Source organism: Lampetra fluviatilis, chromosome 81 (genome assembly GCF_964198595.1).
Source record: "Lampetra fluviatilis chromosome 81, kcLamFluv1.1, whole genome shotgun sequence".
NCBI classification, from domain to species: domain Eukaryota; kingdom Metazoa; phylum Chordata; class Hyperoartia; order Petromyzontiformes; family Petromyzontidae; genus Lampetra; species Lampetra fluviatilis.
In genome coordinates, this window is record NC_136355.1 from 1,279,819 (window position 1) to 1,305,109 (window position 25,291).

The following is a 25,291-nucleotide window of genomic DNA, read 5'->3' on the forward strand; positions in this document are numbered from 1 at the left end:
GAAATCTGATGGCGGGCCGTCATTGGCCCGCGGGCCGGACTTTCGACATGCCTGTTGTACAGAGAAATCGAGTTTTCAAGTCCATACGGCATACAGCCGTTTCAATACGGGCACAAAAAATCGTATTTGGTTGTGTTTCTCCCTTGTGATGAGACTTTGTAGGATGAACATTGAGATTTACAAGGTCACGGGGTGACCAATACGGTCTGAATTGGTCTGAAATAAGGTTGGGCACTGATAGGGGGATGACATGGCAATGAGGTTTGATAGCGTGCTCTCCCTAACCCCAACCATTATCCATTATTTAGTCTGGGAACATTTTACCTTTATCTTTACGCAATTTTGAGTCGTCGCACGCGCCGTTTTATGATTACACGCTTTTTATTATGATTACACGCTTTTTATTTAACTCACTCTGTTGCTGTCGTATCCTCAAATATTGTAACTCAATTTTAACCCACTTCCCAAAGTGGTATCGACTGCAAACTTGGTATACTTATGTCATACTGATGACAATACTATATTTTATCATTAAAAATAAAAAAATTAGATATTTTTTTACATTATTTTTTATGTTAAGTTTCGGCTTTGGTCTAATTGTCCACGCTCAACTGACGTTGGCTGTAAATCACCACGGCCCCTTACGTTATGGCACGCTACATGTAATGAAAGCGGTCCCTTACTAGAATATTACTTCTTGTCAATAACAAATCGAGAGGACGTCCATTTTACCTACGTGACTTTACCGAAAAAACCTAAGAATACGTCCATTGGCATCCATCACCCGCCGCTACGACAGCAGGAAGAGAATCGATCCGCGATTCACAGAATCTTGGGCGCCCAACCGCACATGGAATCGATTCCCAGCGAGGCGTCTTGCAAGGGCCTCGCGTGCCCTGAGAGGAGTTTGGGGGCCCGATGGTGATGGTGGAGGTGGGTGGCTCTCGCTCGGGGTGCTTCTTCCGCCGTTTTACCTCTGTCTGCCACCCTCGGGGGCTTTCTCCTTCGCGCTTCAACATCTTGCTGCTGCGGCGGCGGCTCCATCTGTGGCCTCGCTCTCCGAATGTCCCCCGGGCGCCCCTCGGTTGTCGGGCCCCAAAGGAGACCGAGGGGTTTAGGCCCAAGCCTCGGCCTTGTCTAGTTTACTCGCCGGCCGTGGGCGCCTGAGCACGGCGGCATTGCGAATGCAATTCACAATCATAAGTATAAGCGATTGTAATTTATAACATATATAGGCTAGTCCGATTTGAATAGGTAGACTAAATTAGAATGTGCAATTATAATGTATGGTTTGCTTTGGTATATACGTAGCTTTAACGTAGTGCAGAAAAGTATAAGGCTCAACGCAAGTGCCGAATTAAAATATCTTGTTCAGATAGGCATTGCCACGCATTGTGTTTAGAATATGTAGTCGGTATAGGTATGCGTGATTATAAGGCGTAGTGCGGATATGTTAGCAGCTGTGCCCCTCTTGTTTTCCTCCTGATGACGATCGCTTGTGTAGTGATCGAAACGTAGTTTTTGTTTATTTTATTAATTTGAACCTATCTACGTGACTTTACCGACAGACCCCAAAATATAAATTCCTGCAGTCACGAAAGCTTTAAGTCAAGATTCAATCTGTTTAGGTTTACGAGTCGTGAACACGACAGAGATTTGAGTGGGGGATTGGGTGTGTGGGTGACTGGGGGATTGGGTGTGTGGGTGACTGGGGGATTGGGTGTGTGGGTGGGTAAGTGAGTGAGTCGGGGAGTGAGTGGATGAGTGAGTGTGTAAGTGGATGAGTGAGTGGATGAGTGAGTGTGTGTAAGTGAGTGAGAAAATGGGTGAGCGAGTTCCTTAATTTTAGAGGAAGTAGCTATCTCCTGTACATAGCTGGATGAGGTAACATCTGTTGGGGAAGTATGAAAGACGAACTTGATGTGTCGGGACGTCACCATCAACCCCACGAAAAGTTAGCAAGAACCTGCCTGTGTATTTCGTGTCGTGAAACACTCAACTCCGTGTGAATGATGGGGCAGTTGTGGAGAGAGTGGAGAGGTTTCCATTCCAGGGCAGTGTGCTCATGACCAATTCTGGTTTGACAGCAGAGGTGTCACTCCGGATCAGTCGAGCGGCATTATCTTGCTATCAGCTGCGTAACGCTGCTGTGTGGAAGTTACCTGGTCTGTCGCTCAATGCGAAACTCTGGGTCTTCTCGGCCATAGTCATGCCCTCCCTTTTCTATGCTTGTGAAACGTGAACCCCTCTCATGGAACATCTGCGCCGGTTATAAACATTAAGGATGGCCTGCCTATGAACCATTCCGGGTTTAGCCTGCAAGCTGGATTGTGTGAGGAGCTCACAAATCCTTGAATGATCTGGACACATTTCCCAACAGCGAACTCCTCCGGCAGGCAAGGCTGCATTGGATGGGTCATGGAGCATGCATGCCCAGCCACCATATGCCCAAGCAACCGGATTGAGGCGGCTAAACATGCACGGCACGGGCTAGAAAATAGATGGACTGATGTGGTACAAAACGATGTGGAGCTGAGTGAACTTGCCGATGACTGGTACCAGTCGTGTCAAGATCGGCCTCCATGTGTGGAGGAGGCTCGTGAAGGACGCTACTTGGCAGTGTCAGGCTAGGTGCATCTTGAGGCTATGGGTAAGTTGGAGGCAGTCACCCTCCAGCAATAATGGAGGGCAGAGGAGTGATGCTCACAACATCTTGCGTATTGCTGGGCGGCTAAAACGCAAACAGTTGGCGCAGTCGGGAGCACAGATTGTGCATCTGCCAGTCATCTCAGTCAGTCAACCCATGGTACCTGCAGGGTCTGTCCCTTGACCTATCAGTGAGGCTTCAACATTTCACGTGGCCTCAGTGCGCCTGGCGTGGCACAGGTGCCGTGTGGACGTCTCTGTCACTTAGTGGTGAACGGCGGCGGTTGTTGTTGTATGGGGAGCAGTAGTGTAGTGGTTAGTGCGCTAGAAATCCGGCGACCCGAGTTCAATTCCCCCTCATGGTTAATGCCATTGACGATTATCTGAACTGGTCATAGGTCTCTCCTAGATTGACTCGGCCTCAAATGGGTACCTGGTGTGATGTGTAAATATCACCATTAGGGAGACAAAGGCGGCCGGGCATGGTTTTGGCCACCCACCCCCCCGTGTGCCTTGCTGGCTTTCATAGGTGCTCGCTAACAGCACTTGCCCCAACAGTCTGTTAAGGCTATATGGGGGATCTTTTGCAAGTGAGTGTATAAGTCAGTGAGTGTATAAGTGAGAATGAGTGAGTGAGTGTATGAGTGAGAATGAGTGAGTGTGTGTATGAGTGAGTGTTAAGTGACTGGGAGGAGTGATCCCTGTGCAGGTCACCATGGACGGGCACCGCAATGGGATGAAAGGAGGAGGTAGAGGGGAACACGGAGTGAGAAGGTGAGATGAGACTCAAAGAGACTCACACACTCGCCCAGACTTGCACAGAGACACACAGACAGACAAACTCACACAGAGATAGATTCTGAGTTTAACAAACATATGTTGGTGAGATATTATCTCCCTCGTCTAATGCTGATGACGACGATGTTGACGATGATGATGACGATGTTGATGATGATAAGAATGCTGATGACGCTGCTGACAATGATACTGACGATGCTGACTATGATGATGACTGCTAATAATGAAAATGATGATGACGATGGTGTCAACGATGCTGATGATGATGATGTCGATAATGACGATTCTAATGACAGTACTGATGACGATGATCACTATGACGACGATGCTGATTCTAACCATGACGATGATGCTGATGACAACGATGCTGATGATGACGATGGTGTCAACGATGCTGATGATGATGATGATGTCGATAATGACGATTCTGATGAGTGCTGATGACGATGCTGATTATAACCATGACGACGATGCTGATGACGACGATGCTGATGACGATGCTGATTATAACCATGACGACGATGCTGTTGACGACGATGCTGTTGACGACGATGCTGTTGACGATGATCACTATGACGATGATCACTATGACGATGATCACTGACGATAACGATGCTAACGATGCTGTTGACGACAATGCTGTTGATGATGATCACTATGACGATGGTCACTATGACGATGGTCACTATGACGATGATAACGATGCTGATGACAATGACGTTGCCCACACAGCTCCCGTGTCTCCGCCGACTTCGCCGCCGACCTCTCGCTGCCTTCTCCTTCGCCCTGCGACCCCGCGGCCCTCCATCACGGAGCCCCCGGAGGGCCCCCCCCCTCGCCTCCCCCGGCCCCTGGGGGCCCCCCCCTCCTCCCTCTCTCTGTGGTGGGAGGAGCAGGGGGGGGCGGGGGACCCCCCGGGGGCTCCACGCTGCCCCCCGAGTGGAGGAAGACGGCGGCTGCCTTCATCTACGCCGTGTCCGCGCTCGTGGCCACCAGCGTGGCCATCGCTGTAGTGCACGAGCGCGTGCCAGACATGGTGGGGGGCTCGTGCACATAGCCTGGCACCCCACACACTCGCTCATAACCTGGCACCCCGCACACTCGCTCATAACCTGGCACCCCACACACTTACACTCATAGCCTGGCACCCTACACACTTACACTCATAGCCTGGCCCCCCACACACTCACTCATAACCTGGCACCCCACACACTCGCTCATAGCCTGGCACCCCACACACTCACTCATAGCCTGGCACCCCACACACTCACTCATAACCTGGCACCCCACACACTCACTCATAACCTGGCACCCCACACACTCACTCATAACCTGGCACCCCACACACTCGCTCATAACCTGGCACCCCACACACTTACACTCATAGCCTGGTACCCCACACACTCATAACCTGGCACCCCACACACTTACACTCATAGCCTGGCACCCTACACACTCACTCATAACCTGGCACCCTACACACTCACTCATAGCCTGGCACCCCACACACTCACTCATAACCTGGCACCCCACACACTCACTCATAACCTGGCACCCTACACACTCACTCATAGCCTGGCACCCCACACACTCACTCATAGCCTGGCACCCCACACACTCACTCATAACCTGGCACCCCACACACTCACTCATAACCTGGCACCCCACACACTCACTCATAACCTGGCACCCCACACACTCACTCATAACCTGGCACCCCACACACTCACTCATAACCTGGCACCCCACACACTCGCTCATAACCTGGCACCCCACACACTCACTCATAACCTGGCACCCCACACACTCACTCATAACCTGGCACCCCACACACTCACTCATAACCTGGCACCCCACACACTCGCTCATAACCTGGCACCCCACACACTTACACTCATAGCCTGGTACCCCACACACTCACTCATAACCTGGCACCCCACACACTTACACTCATAGCCTGGCACCCTACACACTCACTCATAACCTGGCACCCTACACACTCACTCATAGCCTGGCACCCCACACACTCACTCATAACCTGGCACCCCACACACTCACTCATAACCTGGCACCCTACACACTCACTCATAGCCTGGCACCCCACACACTCACTCATAGCCTGGCACCCCACACACTCACTCATAACCTGGCACCCCACACACTCACTCATAACCTGGCACCCCACACACTCACTCATAACCTGGCACCCCACACACTCACTCATAACCTGGCACCCCACACACTCACTCATAACCTGGCACCCCACACACTCGCTCATAACCTGGCACCCCACACACTCACTCATAACCTGGCACCCCACACACTCACTCATAACCTGGCACCCTACACACTCACTCATAACCTGGCACCCCACACACTCGCTCATAACCTGGCACCCCACACACTTACACTCATAGCCTGGCACCCCACACACTTACACTCATAGCCTGGCACCCCACACACTTACACTTATAGCCTGGCACCCCACACACTCGCTCATAGCCTGGCACCCCACACACTCACTCATAACCTGGCACCCCACACACTTACACTCATAGCCTGGCACCCCACACACTCGCTCATAGCCTGGCACCCCACACACTTACACTCATAGCCTGGTACCCCACACACTCGCTCATAGCCTGGCACCCCACACACTTACACTCATAGCCTGGTACCCCACACACTCACTCATAGCCTGGCACCCCACACACTCACTCATAACCTGGCACCCCACACACTTACACTCATAGCCTGGCACCCCACACACTCGCTCATAGCCTGGCACCCCACACACTCACTCATAACCTGGCACCCCACACACTTACACTCATAGCCTGGCACCCCACACACTCGCTCATAGCCTGGCACCCCACACACTCACTCATAACCTGGCACCCCACACACTTACACTCATAGCCTGGCACCCCACACACTCGCTCATAGCCTGGCACCCCACACACTCACTCATAACCTGGCACCCCACACACTTACACTCATAGCCTGGCACCCCACACACTCGCTCATAGCCTGGCACCCCTCACACTTACACTCATAGCCTGGTACCCCACACACTCGCTCATAACCTGGCACCCCACACAATCACTCATAACCTGGCACCCCACACACTTACACTCGTAGCCTGGCACCCCACACACTCACTCATAACCTGGCACCCCACACAATCACTCATAACCTGGCACCCCACACACTTACACTCATAGCCTGGCACCCCACACACTCATAGCCTCCAACAACAATGGAAGGCAGAGGAGTGACGCTTACAACAATGAGCAGAGCGCCGGGCAGCTAAAACACAGCAAGTTGGCACAGCAGGGGGCACAGCTAGTGCATCGGCCAGTCATCTCAGTCAGTTAGCCCATGGCACCTGATGGGTCTGTCCCACGACCTCCTCCTGTCAGCAGCGAGCCTTCGACACGTCACGTGGCCTCAAAAGTGCACCTGATCTGGCACAGGTGCCCTGGTGACGTCACCGCCACCTAGTTGCGAATGGCGGATGTTGGTATTGGATGGTGAGTGTTGCTGATGGTGAGTCGGCGAGTGAATTGTGAGTCGGCGAGTGAATTGTGAGTCGGCAAGTAAATTGCTCCCTCTTTCTCTCGCTCTCCCCCAGGAGGTGTCCCCTCCGCTGCCCGATGTCTTCTTTGACCGCGTCGACCGTGTGAAGTGGGCATTCTCTGTCTGCGAGATCAACGGCGTCATCCTGGTCTCCATGTGGTTCATACAGTGGGCGTGTCTCACCCACAGGTACAATAGACTACTATAGATGACTATAAAATAGACCCTGTGGAGTTGGCCTTCTCTGTCTTCGAGATCAACGGTGTCATGCTGGTCTCCATGTGGTTCATACAGTGGGCCTCTCTCACCCATGGGTACACTATAGACTCATACACGATAGACTACTACACAATAGACTAATCTATAGACTCCTATTCTTTAGGTCAAAGGCGTTGCCTGAAGACGTCCGCTTGTGTTGCGATTGAAACGTCGTCGTTTTTTGTTATTTTCTTTGAACCTATCTACGTGACTTTACCGAAAGACCTAAAGAATCTGAATTCCTGCAGTCACGAAAGCTTTAAGTCAAGATTTATAGACTCTTACACAATAGATTACACTATAGACTACTACATACTTTAGACTAATATACTATAGACCGCGTGTAGTCGGCCTTCTCTGCGATATCAACAGCGTCATCCTAGTCTTCATGTGGTTCACGCAGTGGGCCTGCCTCACCCACAGGTCTCCTTGTCCGTCCATCAAAGGTTGATGATGACCATGATACTCTTCATTGGGATGAGTCTGGGGTACGGTGAGAGCGCAGATGGCTGGAGAGGCCAATCTGAGCCCGGGACACTGTGGGACACACTGAGCATGATATGTTGGTAGTAGCCTGCTGGGGGACAGGTCTCTTGATGCGCATCTTGCGCTGTTGTCTCTTCACCATGGAATTTTTGGTCCTGCTCATTTCAGAGGTCGTAGCACCATCCCAGATGAGGTTTCGCCAGGTCGGACGATCCTGAGCAAGGGTTTCCCATGACTTTTGATCTATGTTAAAGCTCTTGAGGGAGACCTTCAGGGTATCTTTGAAGCGTTTTTTCGGCCTACCTTGTGCTCGCTTCCCATTCTTCAGCTCTCCAAAGAAGATCCGCTTCGGGAGACGAGTGGCAGGCATCCTGGTCACATGGCCGGCCCATCTGAGCTGTGCTTCATAAGGTGTGTGGGAATGCTCAGCATGTCAGCACGGCTGAGGACTTCATTGTTTGGGTTTCTGTCCTGCCACTTGATCCTCAGGAGCTTCCTCAAACAGTTTAGGTGAAAGTGACTGAGTTTCCTGGCATGTCGTTGGTATGACTGCCTGGTAAACCTTCAGTTTAGTGGCCAGCTTGATGACTGTCCTTTTCCACACGGAATCTCGCAGATGGCCAAAGGCTGCACTAGCCTTGGCGATCCTTGTTGATTTCTTCATGAATGTGAACAGCACGTGACAGAGTGCTGCCAAGGTCGGTGAATTTGTCTACAGCTGTTTCTGACCTTTCACAGAAATGGTTGGGTCCACGTAAGGATTACCGGGGGCAGGTTGTTACATTACTTCAGTCTTCTTTGTACTGATTGTGAGGCCGAAGTTGTCGTATGCAGCTGAGAACTCGTCTTTGAGAGTCTGCAGGTTGGCATGCGTGTGCCAGCAGCTAGTGCGCAATCATCTGCAAACAAAAGATCGCGAATAGTCACCTCCTCTACCTTTGTTTTGGCTTGCATCCTTTACAGGTTGAACAACACCCGTCAAAGTGGTAGATGAAGCGGATCCCAGTGTGGCCATTTGGGAAGGCATCTACCAGTGTGGTGGAGAAGATCGTGCTGAACAGGGTTGATGCTAGAACACAGCCTTGCTTCACTCCATTTGTTACTGAAAACTGTTCAGAGGACTCTCTCTGTTACCTGTGTTGCTCTCGCTATGTATCTTGGTGATATCTGTCTGCTAATATGTCTGTCTATAGTTTTCTGGTTAGATTTTATGTCGCTATTTCATTATACCTGATGATGATTGCTTGTGTTGCAATCGAAACGTTGTATTCTATTATTTAATTTCATTTTTATTTTATCTTTAGACGTGACTTAACCGAAAGAACCAAATAATAATTCCTGCAGTCACGAAAGTTCTAAAATTAAGATTGAACCACTTCTACGGGGAAGTTTTAAGCTTATCTTTTTTCTCTCTCTCTGGCGACTTGTTTTCTCTGCCTGTGTCCTCTTTAGAATGTTCACACTTAAATTCTAACTTAGCAATCTTTGAAATACGTAATCAACCAGGCTATGCGTTAATTGTGTGTTGACCGACCCTCTGTGTTGTATTACATTACATTTCGATATTTTACTAGGTTATTTAATTTTAGTGTGTCTTTTCTCCTGATTTTCAGGCTTGCATGCCGTGTCATCGTACTTGCAGCACCACGTCTGTTGACCACTCATTGATATGCTAATTTTTTCTCTAACCCCCCTCCCTCTCTCTGCCTCCGCCCCCCCCTCTGTCTATTTAAGGCCACCCCACAGAGACGATCACCCCTCTCTGTTACCTGTGTTGCTCTCGCTATGTATCTTGGTGATATCTGTCTGCTAATATGTCTGTCTATAGTTTTCTGGTTAGATTTTATGTCGCTATTTCATTATACCTGATGATGATTGCTTGTGTTGCAATCGAAACGTCGTATTCTATTATTTAATTTAATTTTTATTTTATCTTTAGACGTGACTTAACCGAAAGAACCAAATAATAATTCCTGCAGTCACGAAAGTTCTAAAATTAAGATTGAACCACTTCTACGGGGAAGTTTTAAGCTTATCTTTTTTCTCTCTCTGGCGACTTGTTTTCTCTGCCTGTGTCCTCTTTAGAATGTTCACACTTAAATTCTAACTTAGCAATCTTTGAAATACGTAATCAACCAGGCTATGCGTTAATTGTGTGTTGACCGACCCTCTGTGTTGTATTACATTACATTTCGATATTTTACTAGGTTATTTAATTTTAGTGTGTCTTTCTCCTGATTTTCAGGCTTGCTTGCCGTGTCATCGTACTTGCAGCACCACGTCTGTTGACCACTCATTGATATGCTAATTTTTTCTCTAACCCCCCTCCCTCTCTCTGCCTCCGCCCCCCCCTCTGTCTATTTAAGGCCACCCCACAGAGACGATCACCCCTCTCTGTTACCTGTGTTGCTCTCGCTATGTATCTTGGTGATATCTGTCTGCTAATATGTCTGTCTATAGTTTTCTGGTTAGATTTTATGTCGCTATTTCATTATACCTGATGATGATTGCTTGTGTTGCAATCGAAACGTCGTATTCTATTATTTAATTTAATTTTTATTTTATCTTTAGACGTGACTTAACCGAAAGAACCAAATAATAATTCCTGCAGTCACGAAAGTTCTAAAATTAAGATTGAACCACTTCTACGGGGAAGTTTTAAGCTTATCTTTTTTCTCTCTCTCTGGCGACTTGTTTTCTCTGCCTGTGTCCTCTTTAGAATGTTCACACTTAAATTCTAACTTAGCAATCTTTGAAATACGTAATCAACCAGGCTATGCGTTAATTGTGTGTTGACCGACCCTCTGTGTTGTATTACATTACATTTCGATATTTTACTAGGTTATTTAATTTTAGTGTGTCTTTCTCCTGATTTTCAGGCTTGCTTGCCGTGTCATCGTACTTGCAGCACCACGTCTGTTGACCACTCATTGATATGCTAATTTTTTCTCTAACCCCCCTCCCTCTCTCTGCCTCCGCCCCCCCCTCTGTCTATTTAAGGCCACCCCACAGAGACGATCACCCCTCTCTGTTACCTGTGTTGCTCTCGCTATGTATCTTGGTGATATCTGTCTGCTAATATGTCTGTCTATAGTTTTCTGGTTAGATTTTATGTCGCTATTTCATTATACCTGATGATGATTGCTTGTGTTGCAATCGAAACGTCGTATTCTATTATTTAATTTTTATTTTATCTTTATACGTGACTTAACCGAAAGAACCAAATAATAATTCCTGCAGTCACGAAAGTTCTAAAATTAAGATTGAACCACTTCTACGGGGAAGTTTTAAGCGTATCTTTTTTCTCTCTCTCTGGCGACTTGTTTTCTCTGCCTGTGTCCTCTTTAGAATGTTCACACCTAAATTCTAACTTAGCAATCTTTGAAATACGTAATCAACCAGGCTATGCGTTAATTGTGTGTTGACCGACCCTCTGTGTTGTATTACATTACATTTCGATATTTTACTAGGTTATTTAATTTTAGTGTGTCTTTCTCCTGATTTTCAGGCTTGCTTGCCGTGTCATCGTACTTGCAGCACCACGTCTGTTGACCACTCATTGATATGCTAATTTTTTCTCTAACCCCCCTCCCTCTCTCTGCCTCCGCCCCCCCCTCTGTCTATTTAAGGCCACCCCACAGAGACGATCACCCCTCTCTGTTACCTGTGTTGCTCTCGCTATGTATCTTGGTGATATCTGTCTGCTAATATGTCTGTCTATAGTTTTCTGGTTAGATTTTATGTCGCTATTTCATTATACCTGATGATGATTGCTTGTGTTGCAATCGAAACGTCGTATTCTATTATTTAATTTAATTTTTATTTTATCTTTAGACGTGACTTAACCGAAATAACCAAATAATAATTCCTGCAGTCACGAAAGTTCTAAAATTAAGATTGTTCAGAGGACTCTTGGTGATCTTGCACACTTGCCTTCATGTCATCATGCAACTGCCGCATCATGGTGATGCGGCAGTTGGCATCGAAACTTTGCTGTGATCTTCCAGAGGCTCTCGTGGCTGACTGTGTCGAAAGCCTTTCTCAGGTCGACAGAGGTCAGTTACAGGTCAGAGCTTTGCTCTTGGCATTTTTCTTGGAGTTGGCGGGCTGCAAACACCATGTCAGTGGTTCCACGGCTTTTTCTGAAGCCAACATTGGCTCTTGGGCAGCAGGCGTTGGTCTATATTTTCTGTTAGATTATTTAGGAGGATTCTTGAAAAGATTTCCCCACCATTGACAGCAAGGATATACTTCTGATTGTCAAATGCTTGGCGATTGCCCTTCCTCGTGTAGAGGTGGATAATCGAGGCATCCTTGAACTCCTGATAGACAGCTTCTTGTCTCCACAATGACTGGAAGAGGTTGGTTAGCTTCTCAACCAAAGAAGGCCTTCCCGTCTTGTAGACTTCCGCTGGTATTGCATCAGCTCCCAGAGCTTTTCCCGATGAGAGGAGATTAATCACTTTTTTTGGTTTCCTCCAAAGTGGGTGGATCTGCATGTGACAGGTTCATTTCAATGTGAGGCAGCCACTTGAAGACGTCTTTATTTATGGATGAAAGCTGATTGAGGACTGAGTTGTGTTTGGCCCATCTGGCAAGGATTTTGTCTTTCTGTAAGCAGTGTGGTTCCATCTGCACTCAGGATAGGTGAGGTTCCTGAGGGTTGTGGGCCATAGACTGATTCGAGTACATTGTAGAAACGCTTTGTGTTGTTTCTGTTAGCATATGATTGTATCTCCTCTACTTTCTGACTGAGCCAAGCATCCTGCGTAGCTCTAAGCTTGAGCTGGACAGTCCTGCGGATGTTGAGAAATATAGTTTTATTGGACTCTGCGCTGCTGTCATTCAGGCAGGCTCTGTGCAGGCGATGTTTCTCATCAAGGAGTGCCTGAATCTCTGCATCAATTTAACCGAACCAGTGGTGGTGTTTGCGTGTGGCAGCACCAACTGTTGCAAGGACCGTCGAGTGCAGCAGATTTCTGAGAGCTGTCCTATCGGCCTCAGCATCATCAGAATCAAGGCTTAGGGACTCTGAGCAGTCGTCTAGGGCTTCAGCAAAGTTCTGCTGGATGATCTCCTGTTTCAGCCGAGAGATGTTGAGGTGCTTATAAGATTGTTGGCATTGTGGACGTCTGGGAGGTTTGATCCGAATATTGAGCTTAGAGATAATGCGTCTGATCTCTCCAGCATTCTGCACCGCACATGGTCTTTGTCACTTAGACGTCATTCCTGTCTCTCCTCCTGATGTACAGAGTCAATCAAGTGCCAATGTTTTGACCGTAGGTGCATTCATGTTGTGTTCTTGCGGTTTGGTAGTAGAAAGTGTTTGTGATCAGTGGGTCATGCACAGCACATGTCCTTTGTTGCAAAAGGCCATTGCTGTTGCATTTGCTAAAACCACGTGCATCTATGATCCCATTCCATGACTGATGGTCAGTTCCAACTTTGGCACTGAACTCCCTGAGATTGATGCGTTTCTCTTTGCTGGGTACAGCAGAAATTGCAGTCTCCAGGTCAGATGAGAACTTGTTTTTGACCTCATCAGGGTTAGTCATGGTCGGTGCATCGGCACTGATGATGGGGACCTGTGTATTGCCTGGTAGTTGGAGCTTCAGGGTCATTAAACGGTCGTTTATACCCTTGGGTAAGCTTGACAGTTGGTTGACCAGGTTAGATTTTACTGCAAAACCAACACCAGCGTCGCGTCTCGCTTTTCCACGCCCACTGCAAAAGAGGGTAGGTATAGCTGGCTCCAACTTCTGCAATCTGTCCCGTGTCAGCTAACCAGGTCTCACTTAGGGCGGCAACGTTAATGTTGTATTTGGCATGTTCTCTGCCTACGTGAGCCGCGTATCTCAGATCTATTTGGTCCAGCTGTGTCCATAAGTGTGCGCACATTCCAAGAACCAATATTAAGTGGTGTCACTTTAATTTTGTTTGTTTGACCACTGAGGTGTAGTCACTTTCAACTGTGGTAGGCTGGCCAGGGTAATGTGAAGCAGACTGATTAGGGTACCTTTTCTAGCCACTTCCTCGTGCTGGGGAGGTGAGCAGTGTGATCCTGAATAGGGCTGCTTCAGACACTCAGGCTGATGCCGAGTTCTGCTGCCGCTTCAGTCCAGTGAAAAGCGACCTGATAACCTGAGCCGCTTTTGTGTGGGTCCACGGCTACAGCTCACAGTGCATCCACACCTGTTGCTTCATCGCTCGCCCCTCGCCAAAGGACTTTGGATGATGATGTCATTACTTGTGATTCCATTTTGATTTAAGTTGGGGAGTGTTTCGCAGCTCCGACCTCACTTTCTCGTCCAAGCTCATCTGTATCCAGTGGCAAGACTGTGTCTAGATGGTTGGAGATGATTCTGGATGGAGTGGATAGGCTGAGGAGACTGTCCTACAGACTACTGCGCAATAGACTACTTTAGACTAGACTATAGACTACTACACTATAAACCATGTGGAGTGGGCCTTCTCTGTCTGCGAGATCATCGGTGTCATCCTAGTCTCCATGTGGTTCATGCAATGGGCCTGTCTCCTCACCCACAGGTATATTGATAGACTACTACACTATAGACTACTACGCTATAGACTACACTATAAACTACATACGCAGTGGGCCTGTCTCACCTACGAGTACACTATAGACTACTCTCTAGACTACACTGTAGACTCCTACACAATAACTGTGCAGTGCCCGTGTGTGTTTCTGAGTGAGGAGTGGTAGTGTAGTGGTTCACACTGCTCTTTGAACTAGGCGACCTGAATTCGATCCCACTCATGGCTACCACCACCAACACCACTGGTGATGATTATTTGAACCTGTATCTGGTCCTCCCCTAGGTTGACTTGGCTTCAAATGAGTATCACGGGGTGATGTGTAGACATCACCACTGGGGAAACAAAGGCGCCCGGGCGTGGTGCTGGCCACCCACCCCCTTGTGTGCCAGAGTGCTGGCGTTCATAGGTGCTGCTACTTGCTAAAGCACTTACCCGTACAGCCTGGTGAGGCTATAAACTATAAACTGAACCCTTTTTTATTTTACGAGGTAAGGCCCACTGAGCTATGTAGCTCTTTTTAAGACGCAACCTGGCCACAAATGATAGCTCAACTTAGTGGCTTATCACGTGGAGATGTATAGCAGTAGCCATATATTCTAAACTCGTACAGACGTTGATTCTAAATGTGGAAGGGTAAAACTGCAGGACCCGGTGAAATATACACGTGACCACTCGGAGAGAGATGCAGACTCCAAATATACAGCAGGCATTGTCAGGGTTTAGGATCCATCCCACGACCTCCTGCATACCAGAAGTGGAAGACAACATATCCTAGCCACCATGGCATCCCTTGAATAAATAAAGTACGCAAGTTAAAATAGCCGCAGCAAGATCACGCGATAGTATGGAAACTGCCTCATTGGTATCAGTTATAGTTCCAAGATTAATCTGTGAGACGACTGGTTATATGGGGGGTGGTGGTCTTTGTGTTTCTGCGTGCGTTTGAGGTCTATCATCGGCCGTCGCTACTTCTTTATTATCGGCACGCTGTACCTGTACCGCTGCGTCACCATGTACATCACCACCCTACCCGTGCCTGGACGGCACTTCCACTGCAGCCCAAAGGTGTGTCACCTCGTCACTCGCTCACTCAGCCACTCACCCACTCACCCACACACACGCTCGCACTCAAGCACTCACCCACTCACTCACCCACACACACGCTCGCACTCAAGCACTCACCCACTCACTCACCCACACACACGCTCGCACTCAAGCACTCACCCACTCACCCACACACGCTCGCACTCAAGCACTCACCCACACACACGCTCGCACTCAAGCACTCACCCACTCACTCACCCACACACGCTCGCACTCAAGCACTCACCCACTCACTCACCCACACACACGCTCGCACTCACCCACTCACTCACCCACACGCTCGCACTCAAGCACTCACCCACTCACTCACCCACACACACGCTCGCACTCAAGCACTCACCCACTCACTCACCCACAAACACGCTCGCACTCAAGCACTCACCCACAAAGACAAAGATGATCCCCCGTATAGCCTTAACAGACTGTTGGGGCAAGTGCTGTTAGCGAGCACGCACGCATTCACACACTCACACACTCACTCATGCTCACCTACTCACCTACTCACACACACCTACACCCACACACACACACTCGCCCACTTACTCACCCACTTACTCACCCACTCACTCACACACTCGCCCACACACTCACCTCACCACTCACTCATACCAACACTCACATCAGCACTCACCTCACCACTCACTCATACCACCACTCACATCAGCACTCACCTCACCACTGAGTGGGGAGCGGTAGCTCAACAGTTAGTGCGTAGTTCGATTCCTGTTCATGGCCAACATCAGTGGCGATTATCTGATCTGGTCGTGGGCCTTAGCCCCTAGTTGACTCGCCTTAAACGAGTACCTGGTGAGGTGTGTAAACATGACCACTGGGGATACAAAGGTGGCCGGGCATGGTGTTGGCTTCCCACTCCCTCGTGTGCCGTGCCGGCCTTCATAGGTGCTTTTCAACAGTCTGTTAAGGCTATATTGGGGATCATTGCCTTTGGGGGTGGGTGAGTGAGTTGGTTAGTGAGAGAGTGAGTGATGGCGTGGGTGAGTGACTGGCTGAGTGAGTGAGTGTCTGGCAGAGTGAGTGGGTGACTGAGTGAGTGGGTGGGTGACTGGATGAGTGAGTGGATGAGTGTGTGGCTGAGTGTGTGAATGAGCGACTGGCTGAGTGAGTGAGTGGGTGGGTGAGCGGGTGACTGAGCGCGTGACTGAGCGCGTGACTGAGCGCGTGACTGAGCGCGTAACTGGCTGAGTAAGTGTGAGTGGGTGACTGGTTGAGTGAGTGATTGAGAGGGTGAGGGAGTGACTGAGTGTGTGAATGAGTAGATGAGGTGAGTGGGTGACTGAGTGGCTGACTAACTGAGTGAGTGCTTGAGGGTGTGAGTGAGTGGGTAACTGGCTGAGTAAGTGATTGAGTGGTTGAATGAATGAGTGGGTGAGTGAGTGAGTGATTGAGTGGCTGAGTGAGTAATTGAGAGGGTAATTGAGTGAGTGGCTAGGTAGGTGGGTGACTGGCTGAGTAGGTGGGTGAGTGACTGAGTGCGTGAATGAGTGGGTGACTGGCTTAGTGAGTGGGTGGGTGGGTGGGTGAGTGAGTGAGTGACTAGCTGCGTGAGTCGGTGAGTGAGTTTGTGAATTAGTTGGTGACTAAGTGAGTGGGTGAGTGACAATGTGTGAATGAATGGGTGGCTGGCTTAGTGAGTGAGTGGGGTAGGTGAGTGGGTGAGTGGTTGAGTGAGTGAGTGGGTGGGTGAGTGATTGAGTGGCTGAGTGAGTGGGTGAGTAGGTGGGTGACTGGCTGAGTGAGTGGGTGAGTGACTGAGTGCGTGAATGAGTTGGTGACTGGCTGAGTGAGTGAGTGTGTGCTGGAGTTGGGTAGTGAATGAGTGGGTGACTGAATCTCCGTAATTGTGTGTGCGCCTAGGTGCTGGGCGACGTGGAGCTGCAGATGAGGCGCGTGATGAAGCTGATCGCGGGCGGTGGACTCAGCCTCACGGGGGCGCACACTCTGTGTGGGGACTACCTCTATAGTGGGCACACCGTAGTGCTCACCCTCACCTGCCTTTTCGCCCAGGAGTGTGAGTCGCTCACTCATTCACTCATACAGATAAATGCTCACGCATACGGATATATACTCACTCATACATTCATATATTTACGAGCGTGTATGTGAGTGAGCGAGTGTGTACATGAAACACTGAGTGTGTATGTGTGGTTGAGTGAATGAGTGGGTGGGTGAGTGAGTGAATGAGTGAGCGAGTGTATACGTGAGTGAGTGGGTGAAAAGATGACAACCTTGATCGCTATCTTCCCTGCCCTGCTACGTGTGAAAGTACAACGAATGTCATCAAATTGGCGGCCGAATGCCCCACTAAGGCATCTCGGATGAAAAGCAAAAGTACAAAATGTCCTTCTCATGGCCAAAGTAATGTAATTGTCGGTCCGTCGCTGAGAATCATGCAGCTGAACATTTAAGGCTTCTCAAGCGTGAAATGCAATGAAATTGTGAAGATTCTCAGGATTCATGACATCGATATTCTGGTGCCAGAATAAATCCCAACTAGATCGAGAGTGCGCCCACTTGAAGATAAGTGGATACACCATCATTACTGCAAGCCACCACCCGAAACGTTGCCTTGCAACGTACGTAAAGACAGACCTAAAGGACTTTATCCCAGGTCATAACACACCCAACAACTCGCCCCACTACATTGCCATTAAGATCAATGACGCAACTGTGATCAACGTTTGTAGATATATTTAAGTTTGCTTTGAAACCCCATCTCTTTTAACTGAGCCTTCGCTCTTTAGTTTGGTTGGTTGCACCCTGGTTCTGTTTTTGTTTCCTGCTTTTCATGCATTGCGCATTGGGATCCTAGAATGGAATGCACATTACACATTCAAATTATTATTACAAGCCTCCAGGTGCCGAATGGCCATATCCGGCAAGACCACCGCCAAGCCACCCAACCATTCACGTTGGCGACTTCAATAGCCACCATACCTTGGCGGGGCTACAACGCCGATGGTAAAGCAGAGGTGAGAAAATGACATAATGGGCAACAGCAGAAGACCATCACCTGCTTTACGACGCAAAAGACCGGGGCACGTTCGAGTTGGCACGCTGAAAAAAATGCTACACGCCTGATCTATGCTATGTATAACTGGATCATATTGGTAACTCTATGTCATCAACGAGAAGCGTACTTGACGACTTTACAACTTAGGCCTGTATTGATCAATATCAGCCTTCAGATCTCACTGATTCGCTCTGCACCAAAACCGTGCTAGAACCCAAGGATGGCTCTATGACCGAGTTACACCACGGCCATGGAGGAATCTGTTGGAATGATCCTCCAACGTGCAGCCAAGCACCACTGCTTCACAGGCCTGATCAAGGCAGCTGCCAAGGCCAACATTTTAGAGGTTTTAGAAAAGTCTTCAACTCCTGTTGGTCTCAAGAAAGCGAAAAACTCTTTCGACAATTTAATGGCGAGTGAGTGAACAAGTGGGTGAGTGAACGAGTGGGTGAGCAAGTAAGTGAGCGAGTGTTCATGAATGAGCGAGTGTATATGAGTGTGCACATGGGTGAGTGAGCGAGGTGAGTCAGTGTGTACATGTGAGAATCATTGAGTGTGTACGAGTGAGTAGCTGAGTGAATGAGTACCTGGTGAGGTGTGTACCTGAGTCAGCAAGTGAGTGATTGTTTGGGCGAGTGTGTAGATCGGTGAGTGTGCGAGTACGAGTGAGTAAGTGAGTAGTGCATTGACCCTCCAGATTCCCCCCGACGCTGGCTCTGGTACCGGATTCTCTGTTTCCTGCTGGCGGCAAGCGGCGTAGTGGCCATCTTGGCAGCGCACGACCACTACAGCATCGACGTGCTGGCCGCGTACTACGTGACGACGCGCCTGCATTACACCTACCACAGCATGGCCTGCACGACCGTGAGTTCTCCCACTCATTCGTATTCACTCAACTGTTCATTTATAAAGTCACCCAACCATTCATTCATATGCTCACTTGACTATTCCTTTATAAACTCACTGAACCATTCATGCTCACTCAAACGTTCAGTCATGAAAACAGGACCCTGCGGGGTGGGCTGGTAGGAACGAATAACCAAAGAATATAAACATAATGTATTATTACACTTGTTTAGCCAGGAAAGCCCCACTGAGTCTAAAGGTTTTTGTAGGGTCCTGCCAAGTGTTTGCAGTAGGGGGCGATGTTGCTACACCTAATTGGACGATACGCAGGGAGAGTTTGAGGCCTAGTTCTAGGCTTTAGGCCTAGCTGTAGGCTTTAGGCCGCTGTGAGTTCATTTTTAATTTAAATGTTTTTATTATATTTGTAAAAGCTTTAAATGTAAATGTTTCTATTTTAAAACATCAGGGAATGTAGCATTGTTAAACATTAACTCCCTTGCACACACGCGGGGGTACGATACGAAGGGAGAGTTTGAGGCCTAGTTCTAGGCTTTAGGCCGCTGTGAGTTAATTTTTAATTTAAATGTTTTTATTATTTATGTAAAAGCTTTACATTTAAATGTTTCTATTTTAAAACATCAGGGAATGTAACATTGTTAAACATTAACTCCCTTGCACACACGCGGGGGTACGATACGAAGGGAGAGTTTGAGGCCTAGTTCTAGGCTTTAGGCCACTGTGAGTTAAATTTTAATTTAAAAGTTTTTATTAAAAGCTATCTCAGGGAATTATAAGGGAATGTTACACTTGTTTAGCCAGGAAAGCCTCACTGAGTCTAAAGGTTTTTGTAGGATCATGCCAAGTGTTTGCAGTAGGGGGCGATGTTGCTACACGGACGGACGGACGGACGATATAATCTATTGTAGGCTGGTTCACTTCGTTCCTACCAGTATCACTCAACCTTCCAGATACTCACTGAACAAGTCATTCACTTGTTCACGTCAACTATTCATTCATATATTCAACTGTTTGAAAACTCACTCAAACTGTACATTCACACACTCGCTCAACCATTCAATCATATACTCACTGAACTGTTCATTCATGTACTCATTCAACCATCCATTCATATACTCACTGGACCGTTTATTCATATACTCATCAATCATTCATTCATAGACTCGCTGAAGCGTTCATTCATATACTGACTCGACCATTCGTCCATATACTCACTTGACCACTCGTTCATATACCCACTCCACCGTTCATTCATGTACTCCCTGAACCGGTCATTTATATGCTGAATAGACCATTCATATACTCACTCAACTGGCCATATACTCACTGAACTGTTAATTTACATACTCACTGGACCATTCATTTATATGCTCACTGAACTGGTAATTCACATGCTCATTCATCTGGTCATTCACATGCTCACTCAACCTTCCATTCATATACTCACTCAACCATTCACATGCCCGATAGTTCATTCATATACTCACGCAACCATTAATTTACTCACCCAACCATTAATTCACAAACTGAACCATTCATTCATATACTCACTCGACCATTCCTATACTCAACCATTCATTCACTCGTTCAACCATTCATTTATATATTTACTCAAATGTTCATGCATATACTCAACCAATCATTCACTCATTCAACCAGTCATGGGGGACGATGCCAACCCCAGCTGTATGCGATGATGAAATTCCCACCTGCAACTTTCATCAGCAGCAAGCTGAGACCACGCCACTGTGGGCTTGAGTTAGGTTTTATATGAATGCCCACCACCTAAGTTGAAGAATGGCAGGTGCACCTTAAAGATGACAATCCGATAGTGGGCAGATCAGCTCCACGGTAGGTCGTGATGTCTGGGACATGGGCCTGCATTATCTGTTCCATCACTATGTAGTCCAGCAGATATTTTTGCCTGGACCCGGCGTGCATCCATGGTGTTGTGTAGATGCGCCGATGCTGGAACAGCGTGTTCATGATTACAAGCACATGGGCTGCACAGAAGCCGAGCAGCCTCCTACTATTGTTATTGAGCTGAACTGGCCCATGCTTCTCAATCGCTCTATCCCAGGTTCCTGCATCATGACCCACTCAGGCATTAAAGTCACCCAACAGGATGACTATTCCGAGGGGCCACTTTATCTCGCACCTGTGACAGGAGGTCATAGAAGGCATCTGACTCATCAGCCTTGCATGCATCCCTCCATTGATGTTAATCTTCTGTGGTGACGTTAGCCACCACCATCACCATTTCTGGCCTTTTTTTAAGGGGAGACGAGCCCATAATATCATGGTACTCACAGCTTCCCATACCTCACCGCGACGCTCCCACGCCCCACTTCATTCTTTTGTTCAGAAGAAGAGCCACTCACCCCTCATGATGACTGGAGCCAGAGCTGGTCCACCGGACCCCTCCTGTATTCCAACAAGTCCAGGCGAATGGGGTTTGGCCAGGGTATGTCATAGACGCCTGTCCCCCCAGGGCCTCTGGCACAAGCTTCGTTTGGTCTCGGTTCCCCCGTGGTTAAGCGGTGAAGGGATCACCAGCCCCTTACACCCACCCAGAACCCCCCATTGGCGCCGTGGTGGCTACGATCGCCGTGAGGGGAACAGCCAATTGGAATCGACCTCTCCCCCCCTCCCAATGGCGTTGCTCGGCCACCATAGCGTTACTGTGCGGCACCACCGAAGAGGTAGGGGGTTCTTTTAACCTCATGCACTGAAAACCAATCCTGCCTTAAGGATTTTTTTTGACGCATGAGCCACTGGCACATTCGAGTGCTTGGCTCCCAGGAGGCTGGAATGCAAGTTCAAATCCTGGTCAGGGTTTGACTCTCAACCTATCCTCCATAGCTCGAAGCCACTACTGTGTTACCAGCCGAGAAGGGTAGGGAATTGTTTTTGCCACTCGGAAAATAACAGCAGCACCGTCTGTTCACCAATTAAGTGGCGGTGATGTCACCACGGCACATGTGCCCGGCTAGGTGTACCTTTGAGGCCGTCACACGAGGTGTGGAAGGCTCGCTGTTGGTAGGTGACCGCAGACCCGCGTGTGCCATGCGTTGACTGAAATGGCGGTTAGATACACCACCTGTGTCCTCTACTGTGCCAACTTGCTGTGTTTTAGCCATCCGGCACTCCGCTCGTTGTTGTGAGCGTCGCTCCTCCGCCCTCCGCTGTTGTTAGACGGCGATTGCCTCCATCTGCCCAGTAGCATCCTTCATGAGCCTCCTCCAATGAGGCAGATCTGGACACTGCTGCTCCTGGTCTTCGGCAAGTCCAATCGGCTCCACATCCTCCTGTACCGCGTCAGCTCCACATCTTCTCTAGCCAATGGTGCGCCCGTTTAGTCCCCTCTATCCAGCGAAACAGAAGCTGGCTTGGGCATGTGGTGGCTGAGAATGTGGACTTCATGACCCAACCACTCGCATAGCCACTCGCACAAAGACAAAGATCCCCCATATAGCCTTAACAGACTGTTTGAGCAAGTTGTTAGCGAGCAGCACCTATGAAGGCCGGCAGGGCACATGAAGGGGTGGGTGGCGAACACCATGCCTGGCCGTCTTTGTCTCTTTAGATAATCGTCATGGGCGTTGAACGTGAGCAGGAATTGAACCGTGGATCACCACTCGCTCACACTCTCATTGTCGGTCTCTCATTCACAGTCTATTAACCAACTACATTTTACCAGGTAAGACCCACTGAGCTATAGAGCTCTTTTTCAGAAGCGACCTGGCTATCTCAAATGATAGCTCAATGAAGTGGCTTATCATGTGCAAATTTTTCGCATCCAACTAAATACTCTAAACTCGTAGAGACGTTGACTTTAAATGTGGAGGGGAAAAAAACCGGATGACTCGTGCAACGACTGGGACAGAGAGATACGCAAACTCCAAATATACAGCAGGGGACCTGGTTGGGATCGAACCTAGGACTCCTGCATACCAGGCGAGTGTAGTTAACATCTCACCGATCTCTCCACCCCCCCCCCTCTCATCCTCACGGTGTTTTAGGATCTCAAGTCGCGGGGGTCTGGGAACTGGTTCAGGAAGCTTTGGTGGTTCCGCATTTTCCTCGTGCTGGAGGGGAACGTCTCTACCAGTGTTCCCCTGCGCTTCTCCCTGCCCATGCTGAACGCGGGGAGGAGAGGGAGGTACACGAGGGTAGAGATGGCGTGAAGCATGCAGGGGGAGACGCCGGGAGGGGGAAACATGGGGAGGAGGGGAGATACAGGGAGCGTGGGAGACATGGGGATGCGGAGAGGGGGAAGTGACGTGGGGAGGAGGGGATGCGTCTTCTGTGAGGGGGACACGGGGAAGAGACTGAGGTGGCTGTGTCTGTCAGTGCTGTCTGAACCCATAGCACCATATTGTATGGGGATTAGCCAAAGCACTGAGCCGTGGGGAGCGGTAGTGTAGTAGCGGTTAGCGCTACGCTGCACTATGAACCCTTTGGCCCAAGTTCTATTCCCGCTCACAGGCAACACCAGTGACGATTATTTGAACCAGTCCTGGGCCTCCCCTAAGTCGACTCGGCCTCAAATGAGTACTTGGTGCAGTGTGTAAAAATCATTGCCACTGGAGAGATCAAGGTTTTGGTGTTGGCCACCCACCTCATTGTGTGCCGTGCCGGCCTTCATAGGTGCTGCTCACTAACAGCACTTGCCTCAACAGTATGTTAAGGCTATACGGGGGTCTTTGTTAGTGCTATGGCTAAACCCTCACACTACCCCTGACCCGAACACTAGGCTTACCCTCTAACCATGATTCTAGCCCTATCCACTGTCTAGCCCAATCCACTGTCTAGCCCTATCACTACTCTAGCCCTATCACTGTATGTAGCCCTATCACTGCCTTGAGACCTAACACTGACTCTAGCCCTAACCATTGCACTACCCCTAACCATAGCCCTTAACACTAGGCCTTCCCCTAACCATGACACTAACCTAACCATGACTCTTATTTTTATCACCGTTTCTCGCCCTAACACTGACTCTGGTGCCCTAACATTGACTGTAGCCCCAGCCCCTAACCCGGAGGTGGTTGGTGATGAAAAGTGCCGTTGTGGTGGTGGTGGTGATGCGGACTATAACTGTGGTGATGTTAAATTGATGAAGCCAATATCGGTGAAAAGGTGAACAATGTTGATTATGTCGTTGGTGGAAATTATGGTGATGACGTTTACAATGTCGTGCACACTGCAGTACAGCAAGTAGGTTGTGCATCTCGGATTCCTCGCTCTTGTAAATGCAGCCCTGCTACCAATTACATTTTAGTACCTGTTTATACGACGTGATAATAGCGGTGTTGATGATGGTGGTGATGATGTTTAATAAAAAGTGACATTGTCAGTGAAGTGTGTGTGCATCCTGCATGGTGGTGATTGATAAATCGGGGAGATGTGGTGAGTGGAGTAGTTCAATCTTGATTTGAAGCTTTCGTGACTGCAGGAATCCATACTCTTTGGTTCTTTCGGTAAAGTCACGTAAGTAGAAATAAAATAAAACAAATCACGACGTTTCGATCACAACACAAGCAATCTTCATCAGGTGGAACAACCACAGCAAGAAAATGCTGAAGTAGGTGGGAGAGCTGCCGTGGAAAGAGGTTATATATGTAGTGGGTTCGAATTAGGTGCACACACACGCAGCTTGGAGGCAACACTATTTATTAAACGGTAAGTAATATAACACTGTACATGAGGTGGTGACCACCTTCCTCAATTCACTAACACTCTGGAACGCGACACAGACTGGACCAGGCAGGCAACGGCCTGCCTGGCCCAGGACGACGACTCGGGACTTGACGACCGATGATGTCTTCACTTTGGAGTACAGTACAACAGCCTCGCTCTGCGTTCACACCACGCTTATATCTGCTTTGGCGTGGCCAGCTCCGCCCAGGCGTGGCTGGCTCCGTCCAGGCGTGGCTGGCTTTGTCCAGGCCACGCCTCCCTTCC

The 25,291-nt window shown here is 48.8% G+C and overlaps 1 protein-coding gene across 1 annotated transcript; it reads left to right on the forward strand.

Moving 5' to 3' along the window:
* Nucleotides 1-755: 755 nt before the first annotated feature.
* Nucleotides 756-24,683, forward strand: LOC144953735 (phosphatidylcholine:ceramide cholinephosphotransferase 2-like). The gene is made up of 8 exons (XM_078884321.1): nt 756-933; nt 3,356-3,420; nt 4,177-4,480; nt 7,079-7,212; nt 15,273-15,390; nt 17,305-17,458; nt 19,158-19,324; nt 23,347-24,683. The coding sequence occupies exons 1-8, from the start codon at nt 919-921 to the stop codon at nt 23,509-23,511; spliced, it is 1,122 nt and encodes a 373-aa protein (XP_078740447.1). The 5' UTR covers nt 756-918; the 3' UTR covers nt 23,512-24,683.
* Nucleotides 24,684-25,291: the final 608 nt, after the last annotated feature.

Bases quoted from the DNA above. Each gene is read 5' to 3' on its own strand.
- LOC144953735 (XM_078884321.1), top strand. The intron at 3,421-4,176 runs GTGAGATGAGAC...TTGCCCACACAG, and splicing joins GGGGAACACGGAGTGAGAAG to CTCCCGTGTCTCCGCCGACT. The intron at 15,391-17,304 runs GTGTGTCACCTC...GTGTGCGCCTAG, and splicing joins ACTTCCACTGCAGCCCAAAG to GTGCTGGGCGACGTGGAGCT.